Source organism: Melanaphis sacchari, unplaced genomic scaffold, assembly GCF_002803265.2.
Source record: "Melanaphis sacchari strain LSU unplaced genomic scaffold, SCAv2.0 Contig53_pilon_pilon, whole genome shotgun sequence".
Taxonomy (NCBI): domain Eukaryota; kingdom Metazoa; phylum Arthropoda; class Insecta; order Hemiptera; family Aphididae; genus Melanaphis; species Melanaphis sacchari.
The window spans coordinates 711,848-724,672 of record NW_020271371.1 but is presented as its reverse complement, the minus strand read 5'-3'; the positions used below and the strand labels follow the sequence as shown (position 1 = coordinate 724,672).

The 12,825-nt window shown below is 25.5% G+C and overlaps 1 protein-coding gene across 2 annotated transcripts in view; it reads left to right on the top strand.

Moving 5' to 3' along the window:
• LOC112599545 (aryl hydrocarbon receptor nuclear translocator-like protein 2) overlaps nucleotides 1-12,191 on the top strand; it is a 39,382-nt gene extending 27,191 nt beyond the window's left edge. For both annotated transcript variants that reach the window (XM_025346477.1, XM_025346476.1), the window contains 13 exons: nucleotides 173-259; nucleotides 4,770-4,878; nucleotides 6,764-6,940; nucleotides 7,010-7,163; nucleotides 8,543-8,649; nucleotides 8,715-8,971; nucleotides 9,029-9,668; nucleotides 9,792-9,829; nucleotides 10,400-10,460; nucleotides 10,525-10,568; nucleotides 10,646-10,828; nucleotides 10,904-11,010; nucleotides 12,045-12,191. In XM_025346477.1, coding sequence (XP_025202262.1) covers nucleotides 173-259; nucleotides 4,770-4,878; nucleotides 6,764-6,940; nucleotides 7,010-7,163; nucleotides 8,543-8,649; nucleotides 8,715-8,971; nucleotides 9,029-9,668; nucleotides 9,792-9,829; nucleotides 10,400-10,460; nucleotides 10,525-10,568; nucleotides 10,646-10,828; nucleotides 10,904-10,972 — 1,926 coding nt within the window. In that variant the 3' untranslated portion in view covers nucleotides 10,973-11,010; nucleotides 12,045-12,191. The remainder of the gene's footprint in view (nucleotides 1-172; nucleotides 260-4,769; nucleotides 4,879-6,763; nucleotides 6,941-7,009; nucleotides 7,164-8,542; nucleotides 8,650-8,714; nucleotides 8,972-9,028; nucleotides 9,669-9,791; nucleotides 9,830-10,399; nucleotides 10,461-10,524; nucleotides 10,569-10,645; nucleotides 10,829-10,903; nucleotides 11,011-12,044) is intronic.
• Nucleotides 12,192-12,825: the final 634 nt, after the last annotated feature.

Sequence of the window (12,825 nt, the reverse complement as noted above, 5' to 3'; positions counted from 1 at the left end):
TTTTTCTAATTATTACTTAATACCTATTACAAATCACTAAAGTTATTTTTGATACTGTTTTAAAACTCGTGTTGAACTACCTATAGTCCATAGTACTCTATACATTATATAATAAAATTAAATTTTCTTCGTAGCCAATATTAATATTATTATAATTTTTTTTTTTCCTTAGGATAATGATATATATCTTATGGTCACGTCGAGTGGAAAAATAGTGTTCGTTTCTCACTCCGTGGAAAATATATTAGGCTATTCTCAGGTAAGTTTTTTTTCCGTAAACCATAAAACAGAGTTACATTTTAAAAATGACTTATTATAATTTATAACTTTATAAGTATTAAGTTAATTGCATTTTATTTTTTATAAATATGTTTATTGTATTTATTATATTATTATATGTACATAAATCTTTTTTTTTGAATAGTTATCTGGTTTACTCGTCTCATACACAGTGCTTAAATAAAACTGTCTATACCGCATTAATTTAAATAATAATTTAAATCAATTGGTTGTAATTATTAATTAACTTAAAAATTAAGTCAATGACGAAAGCAAATCATTTTTGTATTCATTAGTGTTTGCGTTGACAAATAGTGTTCAAGTTGGAAATGTATGCTCTATAAATATTTGAAATGTTCTAGTTAAAACATCTAATACTCTTAAATAATACATTAAAAAGCAATAACATGCTTATTATTATTAAATTGCACCAATCGGTAATCATTTTACCTTGAGTGTTTGTTTTTACTTAGTTAAAACACTTGTAAGAGTCCAGAGTCAGTAAAAATAAAATGATTTTATACAGAATATTTCTTATTATTTACATTTTAAAATGATTGTATTATTGTTTCTGCACTACGTAGTTACATGGTATAATACACCTTTATTTATGTAGTCGCAACAGTATTACGGTATTTATTGTATTTTTTCGAAACATCGCCGTCGTAATATTATGTTGTTTGAAAATAATTATGCAGGCCTCAAGTTTTACTTTTGCACTATAAGTTGCAAATCATTATTTATTTTTATCGTTTTATACAGCAACTGTTGTATAAATCACTTACGATATAAATGTAATTGTATATTTATTCACAACAACACAAACATATTTACGCATGTTCGTAATTAAAATATAATTATTGTATACTAACCTTGTGTGTAGATATTTATTTGTATTTAAATTTGCTTAACTGTATTTTGGATTATGAGAAATTCCGTCATTTTTTAATGTGTTATTGAAAATGCGAATAATATTATTTGTATAACAGATGCACAATTATATAGCAGTTTAAAATATTTTACACTTACTGCAACGTATAACAAATTTTAGAAAACTAATAAAAGTATTATGACAAAAGTAATTACCAATATATACAACCAATATAGGTTATGCTGTATAGCAGTGCTTTATCCTCTTTTTATTCTCATCGAAGTTAATAGAATCAAGGGAAAAATGTAATGGCTCATTTCGGTCTTAAGCCATTATGTTGTTATATTAAATTAATTAAATTATCCACATACGTGATGTAAGACGGATGTGGTTTTCATCTGCAGTCTTTTCAGATCGTTCCCACATTGTTTTGCAGAAAACGCATACCGCATACATAATAATAATATTATTGTTTTTGTCGTAATGCATTTTTATCATCCGTTGCCATTTTATTAGACATGCGCCGTGTTCGAATTTAGAGAGGCAACCGTTTTATCCCTTCACCATCACCCCTACGGTATGTCATCAGTCCCGAGTATGTCCGCCTTTTGCGCAGTACGCAGTCGCATCAGACTAAGTTTATTTTTATTTTTCTGTCTCTTTCTCTGTCTCTCTCTCTCTCACACACACACACATACACACACATATTTAATCGCACTCGAAACTAAAGTGCGTTGTGTGTTCTAACTGTGCATTGTGTCTGCCGTTATTACAAAAGTTTACCTAATTAATAATAACACTTAATAGTTGTTTTATATTAATAATAAATATCATTATCAATATTGATTACACAATGGTGTGGTTTGTGATTAATTTTATTATTATTATCAATCCGCTTAAAACTCTTCCCAATCATTTACCGGATATATTTTAACTTACAACATGCATTATTATAATATTTTTGCACCAGCATCGGCTGCGTGTCATTGTTATTTAATTATTCAACGGTAGAATAAATTATTTTGATTTTAATAAAAACGTTTTCTTTTACCTTGATTTCATATTGTGGACGCGATGCATATAACACTATTGATTTCCCCTCTCATCCACCTCAACCCACGCAACCGTCATATGCACTGGCCAAGGACACCGTTCTTATATTATTATTATTATCGTTGCCTGAACGATAAACACATTTGTATACAACATGGGTTACTCGCACTGCATCCGTTTTATGTTTTAACCTTATTATTATTATTATTTGAATATATATATATATAATGTAATACATATCCTTGAAAATTGCATTCAACCACGAGTATTTAATTACAAGTTTATCACAAAGCCCATCATTGTATTATAACGTTAGTTCGTAAATAAAACCACGGAAAGGGTTTTTAAGTAGAAATTTACCCGGGCTTATTATAATTTTATTGCGACTGCTGCAATTCTGCAATTACTTATAAGTCTCATGCATGCACATTATATCAAGGTCAACCGATCATTATTTCTTCTTTGAATCGTGCTTTGAAATTACAGTAAACACGTATAGTTTTTTTTTTTATTTTAACATAATAGTACGGTTTTTCTTATTATTAGATTTTAATTTATCACGTATATACTAGTGGCTCATTCGTTGTAAACACAAATCTACATATTTTTCATATTATCAAATCGTAGCATATAATATTATTGTACATTTGCAATTTTCGTTTGTGCAAAACCTAAGATATTTAGCTTTCTATTCAATCAATATATTTATATTTATTTAAATCATTATTAATTAAATAATTTATCTGTATGTTGATAGTATTAAGTGCACTCAGACAAACTGAACAAATATTTCCAAATCTTTGAATCTTTGTATTTTTTAATCAAATCTTATTTTAAATCTTACATAATTTGTTATAGTAATTTAAAAATAACCTTTACTACTTTTAAAATAATATTTCCTTCTTATATATAATGTATATTTCTTTATTATCATACGACCTACACTTTCTATTGTATTGTGAAATACTCTTCTGTGATTGAGATATTTAAAATAGTAACCCAACTCGTACTGAACAATAATATTTAACTATGTAATATTATTTTCTGGACCAAATATCTCTAGCTATTAGCTCTTTTCTAGATAAGAATAAATATTAATCAATTTTGTCATCTTAAAACTATGACATAAATTTTGTATTTTATTTTTCACCCAGTTCCTTATTCCCAACAGTCTATGATACCACGGGTTGCAATAAAAAAATAAAATAAATACTTAGCTGAACCGCTTGTTAAGATTGTGTGCCTATTTTCTTCTGTTGTAATCGATTTTATTCTCATTTCACTGTAGATTTGAAACAATATCCGCATGCCAACCGTATCACTTGTTGCATAATCAATACACCAAAGTTTAAAACCAAAGATATTTTCTATAATATTTCACAATTTTCACCATAAATAAAGCTTAAAATATCACAAAGTTTTTGTCATAGCTTAATAGTTGATTCCCAGGCTGTCTCTTTTTTCCTTATTTAGGCAATTGCTTTTTAGGCGCCGACTTAAGTTTTGAATTTTTTTCTATTTAGGTATCTAATAAGCCCGATTGTTCTGCAAATTGCAATCTCATTTTCCTTACTTTTCAATATGCTAAACACTTGAAAAACCAACATAATCTCGTAGTTTGTACTTATAGTATACTCATGATTATGTATAATATATTACACTGACGAAGTTCAACGAAAGAAAATCTGTTCATACTACTTTTACCCTCATCCATCTGTAAGAATCCCACTCACAAAAAAAAAAATACATATAAGTTATTAGGTGGATCTTTTTATATATTACAAAATAACAATTTTGTTCTTTTATGTTTTGTATGCATTTAAATTTATTAGCATTAAAAACTAGTAACAATATTCATTATAATATATTAATATACCATGATGATAATAAATGTTAAATCTATGCGGTGTCGGAACTAAAATACTTGTGTTATACGTAAGATGTATGAGATAAGACGTTATAATTAGGAATGTTGTATATTATTATTCATTGTATTTTCCTACACTTTTCAATTTTCGTTTTATGACTTATAAAAAACATATTATTGTACACAATTATAACTGTTATTATGCAAAAAATAAGTTTAATCTTTAACTCGTTACGATAAACACTATGTAATTAGAGACAATTTAAAGAATTCAAACCATTGATAAAATTATTTTATTATACCTATTTATAGGCGATTCTCACATTTCGAGGAACTTACAATGTCAAAATGTTATAATTATTTCACGCGTAGAATAAATATAATTATTAGATGAATAAATGTTAATGATATTTTCATTGCTACTAGTTTTCAATATGATATAACCTATGGGAGTTGAGAACTAAGGACCGATCATTGAAGATCTTTGTATTGAATATGGCAAATCTGTGCATGTCAGTCCCATATAAGATATTTCTATAAAAACGTCAATTTTTTCGAATTTCCCTGAATTAAGGAAAATTGTATTTATATTTAATCGAAAAATGACTTTAATATTACCGTATTTAATATAATATATGTGTATGATGAAAATAAAAATCACTTTCATTAAATAATAATTATTTTGATTCTTGATTGTAGATCGATCTCATGGGCCAATCACTCTTTAATATTGCCAATCCCAAAGATCACGATGAGCTTAAAAAAAACCTGAAGTATCAATACGAAACCTCAAACGACACCAGTATCAGTAAGTTTATTAATTTATTATTCATTTTTTGAATTTACGCAACGTGCAGTTTTTAGGTATGCTAATAAATTGTAAATGTATAATTTAATCAGCATAATGTGTATTGATACTATTGCATTATAATAATATATAAGTAGTATCTATATAAGGGTATTTTTCTTTAACCACAACTACCGCTTATTTTGTGTTCTCGACAAGTTTTTTTTTTTTTTTTTAATTTCTAATATTATTGAAACTTGAAAACCTGTTTAATATTTATTATAAACATAGACTTAATAATATTATATTATGTCTATGGTTATAACTTATAAGTTATAACTAACAATAGTTAAGCAATAAATGTATTTATGAGTAAAACGAGAATTTTTTATGAAGACTTTCAGATCGGAGTGCTTTATTGAATGAAAATCCTTAACTTTTATATTAATGGAATATAAAATACTAAACATATGTAATAGAAGTCGCTATTATAAAAAATAATTATTATTATTATTCCGGTGGTATATATTAAATCTCAACAATGAAAAAATATTATTTGTGATGGTATTCAATTTAAAAGGTACTTTACTAAATTATGTTCAAGCAGACTATAACCACATTATTTAAACAGGGGTTTGCATTTAAAAAAATTTACCTAAATTCATATTGGGTTTTCAAATTTAAATTGGGTGTTTTGAAAGCATCCAAAAATATTTTGGATGTATTTAAAAAGTACTAACTTTTAATTTTACTGTTTGTGCTGTATTTTATACCAAATAGAAAATATGAACAATAATTAACGTATTGCAGGATATTGAGTGATTCGAGTGTAGATACTAGACTTACATCATATATGTTAAGTGTTATACTATGAAATTTCAATATAATTTATTATATTTATTTATTGGGTAATAAAAAAAAATTCGTTTTATTGTTTTATAAAGAAATTTGTTTAATAGAATTACACATTTTTTATTTAAAAGAAATAATTATGGAGTTTTGTATTTTTTATAAATTGTACTTTTTTGTAAAAATGTTCATAAATTTAAAAAAAATTCTCCGGAGATATTTTCTAACTGCCTAGAACCATTTTTTCACAAAACAAAATGTGTTTAATTTCTCATTTTCAGTATATTATGGATAGTTTTTCTGCGTGTTCCTCTTTATCTTCTTCATTCTTACTAAAATTTTCTTTTTTTTTAACCTCTTCAAGAATATTTTTGTTTATTGAGTTGATTGGAGATTCATGAATAGCAATATCTTCATAAATTTTCTAATAATCTTGTAAAGTAACATCATCACAGTGAACTAACTCATTCTCGCTGTACATCTGAAACTTCTACATAAGTCTCAATTATTTCATTTTTAAATCTAACTTTGAAGGTTCTTATACGTTTATATCAATATCAAAACTGATATTCTGCTGTAAAATTAACTAGCTTGCTACCTCGGTATTTTTTTATGGATACAATAAAATTGTAAGCATTTAGTTAATTTTAGAACCATATTTAATAATTAACAGTAATAATACTTAAAGAAAAAAAAATGGTTTGAAATCAAATAATTTATTTGTTTTATAGAAAATCAGATTTGTTATTTAGAGATGATTTACTTATAATTAATAATGAAGATCATAGTCCTTAAAAATATTTCATTAAACAGGAACTTTTGTTAAATGGAAATTTGTTGCATAGAAGTTTTACTGATCACTCGTATTTTATTTATTTTATCTAGCTATAAGAATTAAGTCTTATAATTTTTGTTAAAATTGAAAAATTAGTGTGATCTATGTGATTACACTTTCAATGAATCTTGGAATGTCTATAAATATTGCTGTACATTATTTCTTGTTCTAATTAAGTTATTAATAATCCTTATTAACATTTTGTTTTTTTTATTTTTTTAGTTTCAAGTAATGATCCTTTGTTAAATGTTAAACAAAATAGTAATGGAAATTATAAAATACAACGTCGATCATTTTATTTACGGTTGATTAAGAAAGTAGTTTCTCGTGATGAACAACCAGAGTTGGAGTTGGTACATGTAATGGGAACATTAATGATTCAAAATTCTGGAACAAAAAGTAATGTTGTAGTTTTATTAAAAATAAAATAACATTTAATTCAACTTAAAAAATTGTATATATTTATAGATAATGAGATTAGTGAAAACGATGTGGTGTTGAATGCTGTTGTCAGACCATTCAATGAACGGCGTGTGACTGAAGTATCAATGTTAGAAGCAACCCGTGAAGAATATATAACCAGACATCAAATTGATGGTCGTATAATATATGTTGATCATAGGTAACCATTTATTTTAATTATTAGTGTTTATTTAGTGAGTAGAAAAAAATAAATAACTAGGTATTATTGAATTCCATCAATATTACTTTTATTAACATGCCTATTTAATAATAAATAATTTCACTCAGTATCAAATAGTAATAAATTATTATATTTATAATGTATATTATGGATTATATACTAATAATCATCTATAGTCTATATCAGAAAACTCAAAAATATAGCACGCTCTGTTCACATCAAGTTTAATAACAAGTGTTTATTGACTCATTGACTATAGAAAATAATATTCATATTATCTTGGTTTATTTTTATGAAGACATATTATAATATTATAATACATGACGTATATTATACATATCATAGTTGTATATTCAAAATTTCAGTGCATTTCTTATGTTTTTAGAAAATACAGTGCACTAAATTTAAATTACTCTTTCACAATAATAGTGTGTTGTAACAGTAATTAAAAGTTTGCAATTATAATCTAACTTGAACATTTCTTAATTAATAAACTTTAGTTATCATTAATTCACCATTTTTAAACATACAAAATTATATTATCATCAATTTTGAATTTAGATAAATCATAAAAATTATAAATTATAATAATTTTAATTTTAATACAGTAAAATACAGTAATAGTTTTCTAAAATTATATTGTTTATAATTAAAAAAAAAATAGTTGTAGACTGGAATAAACATGGTAAGACATTTTGTTTAATATATTGGAGTTATATTGTAATTTTTTATTTAATTTAAAATAAAAAAAAAGACTTGGTAAAAAAGAATTTATATTCTTCAATAAGACTACAAAATTTTTGTATTTTTTAACATGCATTTACACCCTTTTTTTTCCTATTTGAATCGACGATGCCTGGGAACTGCTTACGCATTACTTCCACGAACATGCATTTATACCCTATCTCATATAAAAGTAACCCTAGACATATTTTCGTGTGTAGCGGAGCCTGACAAGTTCTTCCAAATTTTACTCCAGAGGCATTTCACCCCTTTATTAACCGCGAGGTTACCTCTTCTGAGCGAAAGACCAGGGTGAGCTCCTGAGAGCCAGGCACCCCGATAGCCTGCCCTGGATGCACCTCACCTTAGGCGTCATAATGAGCCACTAGTAATCCTGGACAGTAAGCTTTTGTGTATAAATTTTGTCACTATATGGGCTAATGTATGCCGAATGTTTGCTAAAATTTATACAACAAAAATGACAAATCCCAATTTATTAGTAAATATGGTGTGATCAAACCAGACAAAAATCAATCTCTGCCTATACCTTATATGAGACAGAATATACATATTATTTTTCTATGAATTTTTAAAATAATACTCATTAAATCTAACTATATAAAATATATTTTTAGAATTTCTATTGTATCTGGATTCATGCCTCAAGAAGTATCTGGACAACTGGCATTCAAATATATGCATAGAGATGATGTGCGTTGGGTGATGATTGCTTTAAGACAAAGTATTTATTTTAATTTTAATATATAAAATGTGTGTAATGCTTATAATAATGTTATGCTTTATTAGTGTATTTTAAGGGTCAAAGTTTTGGAAGTAGTTGCTATAGATTGTTGTCAAAAAATGGAGAATTTGTGTATATGAGGACACATGGTTTCTTACAATTGAATCCAAATGAAGATACAATTGAATCGTTCATATGTGTTAATACTTTAGTGCCCCCAGAACAAGGGAAAAGAGAAATAATCGAAATGAAAAAACGGTTTACACCATTAATAGTTGCTGCATCTGAACCTGGAATAGCTGCAATAACTAATAATCAGTTTGTAAGTGTACTATTATTGTTATATCATGAGTCAATTGTTTATTAAATTTTATTATAGATGGAAAAAGAATCTACTGTGACATTGGAAGATGTTACTGAAGATCTGAAAACACTTGATAAAGTAGTCGAACAAATGATTCAAAATATTCCTGAACCAGCGATGGACAATTTTAAAGTTACTGCAAAGAATCCTGGACCTTTGCCAGATAACCAGGAGTATATGAGGGTTGCACTTTTGTCCAAGTCAATACCACCAGTTTCAGTAGCATCTAATGCACCAAAAATTTATAAACGATCGTCTCTATCCCCTCAGCCTAATTTTAAACCAGTAACTCAGGATCGACCATCTGTACTTCGAGTGGCACCACCAATTTCTCGACAACCTGTATTAGTTTACAATCATCAAACTTATGATAAAACTACAGAGAAAGACCGAGCTTACTTAGAGCGTAGAGGTGGCATATTTGTCTTACCCAAAAGACAAAACGATTCTCAAGTCATATTAGATAACTTGCCAAAAAAAGCAAAAATAGTTTTAGAGACACAAGTTGAATCACCTGCCTGTAACAATTACAGCAATCAAGCAGATTCACTGTCTGATAATCAGCTAAACACAAATAGTTGTATTGACAATTTTTCTAATTTCCAAGGTACTTCAATCCAACTAATTTCACACAACATAGATGAACACGATATTGGTAATGATTATTTTCAAATACTTAATAGTTAAACTTTTAAATATATATCATTATTCAAGTATAATTTGTTATCCTAGCACAAATCATTGAAATAAATTAAAATATATTTCTTGTTTTCTTCAGATCCTTTAGCTGATGTGACAGATATTGATGATTTTCCAGTAAGTTTTCTCAAATAATTTTAATTAAACCATTTAGTTTTGATATTAACTTAACACCAAAGTAAAACTATTATTTCATTAATTAATTAAGTTCAAATTAAATATTAATAAAGAATATCTTTATAATTTTTTTTTTTTATTTTTTAGTTTATTCTTACAGTAAAAACTAATAATATTAATTTAAATCAATTATTTACCCGATATAGCATATATATATATTTTTTTTTTTACCTTTTACAATTAATTTAAATTAATTAATAAAAAATTTTAATAAAACAGTTTCATTTATACATTGTTTTATACTTAGCCAATTATCAGATGTGGTTGAAACTGAACTTATAGTTTTAAATAACGTTATTTAAATTAATAATAATTGATACTAATAGTTCATTGAATATAGAATAAAAAATAAATAAATTATCCTAGTTCAATGCATATTTTGTCAAATAATTTTAATACTATTTTAGGTTTTGTTAACAATATTATTGTTAAATTGTATCCTTATATTATTTTTGTATATTATATTAAATGTATTCTTTAAGTTTTGCATAATTATATTGCATGTTTTAGAAAACGATAAGCGATAATGACTTGTTCATGGGACCAGATAGTTATGATTCATATGTTAATGGTACTATAATGTTTAATTAAAAATATATTATGCAATATTTAAAATTTAAAATGTTTGATTGCAGATGTTTATGATGAAGTAAATTCAATAGATATCAATGAAGATCCTGTATGTTTTATTTAATATTGTTATTTAATATGTATAATAAACTCAACTCTAAAACATAATATTAATCTATGTTTTAGTTAATTCAAAGTCTACAATACAACAGAAGTTTAGAAAGTGCATTACTCGAGAAAAAACAGAACACACTTAAGACGAAAATGGATCAACAACAAGGTCATCTGAAAGAAATTCAGACTGAAATAAATTCGCTTTCTTCAAATGCTAACACTCATTTCCTAGCTACAGATTTTTCTCACTTAAAGGTATATTATAGTTTATTATTGTTTATCTAGATTCGTTGATAATAATTAATACTATGTATTTAAATGTTTATTTAGGCTGAACATGAGCACCAACAACAAGTGTTGCGTGAGCTACAAGGAGTCCACCAAAATATTGGAGTTTGACTATTAATACCATATTATCTGATCTAATATTTCACTTGGTAGGTTGAGTGAATATCTAATTTCATAAACTTAGATAATCTATTAATTTCTGTAGTAGCTCGTGTGATTCACAATAGGCTAATCACAAATAGTTTATCCCATTATCACAATTGTAATGATAAAATAATGTTTATTATTCTGACACAGTTTTTTTTGTGTCCTGCATCACCTTATAATTTGTGTTAACAGTTCAAAACAATATTTTGTAGCTTATCAGAGTAAAGTGAACTTTGTTTATCATGCCAGTAGTCTTATTTCTATATCTCTAAAAAAATAAAGTATAATAATTATAATCTATGATTTTTCCATACCTATTTGATAGATATGTATTTCAAATTTGAATTATTTATAAATAATTTAATTTCTATTTCATTTTTAGTAGGATATGTGCCCCTTGTCATGAGTTGCCTTTGATGAAACATTATGTATAGCTAGCTAACATTTCCATTCAGTTAAAAATTAAGAGTATCTCTATAGTTTAATTTTTTAATTTTTTATTATATTCCCTTAACTATTGAAATTCAAGCAAGAGTAAAAGTTTAAATTATATTTACTTATTTAAAAAAATATAAATTTTAAATTATTTTAACTTGACAAATTCTTAATTTTTAATTGAATTCACAATGATTAACAATAATAAAAGCTTGAAAGTTGTATCACTAAAAATGTTACATTTTAGTTCTTGAATATACACTTCAAAACTCCAAAATATACGCTATAAATAGCTCAAAAAATAATTCAAATATTTTTGAGAATGTAACCAAGTAAATCATTATTTTCAACAAAATGTGAATATTTCATATATTATGTGAAAATATTGCCCAAAATAGCAATAAAAACCATAAATATGCAAAAAAAAGCAACATAAAATTTCGTGTATGACATCAAAGAAGTGTGAAACATATTTATATTTTATTTTGGATGTTCTAGGACAAACCAAGAAAAATATGCATTTGCTACAACTTTCAAGCTCTGATAATAATGTATAATGTTATGTAAATATTTTAAATGTTTTCCTGTTGGTTTTTTTCAGTTGGCATGATATATTTCCATCCTTATGATATTGGTTTCTTGAGAAATGCTGATTAAGTATAGAATGTCATAACCAAATTAAAAATGTAAATTGTAAACTACTTGTTAATTTGTATTTATATATATATTTTCTTTTAACTTAAATTTATTTAGTGTCATTTTTCTTATTTCCTAAGTTATCTATTTGTTATAGTTATAGTTATTATTACTATTATTTTTATTATCATTATTATTATTATTATTATTATTATTATTATTATTATTATTGTTACCTAGTATTTGTTTAATGCTACTATAAAGTAGATACAAAGACTCCCTGAGTTTCTTTACCTTTTGTTGTTTTGTTTTACATTCTTTTATATGGCAGATGCTCAAAAAATTTAATAGTGACTGACTCGTGTTCATTACTATACATTTTTATTTATTTATTTATTTTTTTTTTTTTTTTGTAATATTTTAATAAAGTTATCAACAAATTCAAACATATATTTTTATAGCATTACAAGTACAATTTTATTCAATGTATCATTGAATCAGGTGGTCAAACTATTAACAATTTTTTTAATAAATTTTTTTGTCAGTGCCATGAGTTTTCCCAATGTCAACATGAAATGATCTTTAAATTATATGTTACCACAATATTATCCTTTCCATTTATAATTTTAAATTATATTATACTGTGTTTACTATATTAGATTTGTAACAAGTTAGTTATAAATGTAATAAACTATTTTGTATTTTTTAAAATATGATAGTGTATAGTATGTGTGTGTGTGTGTGTG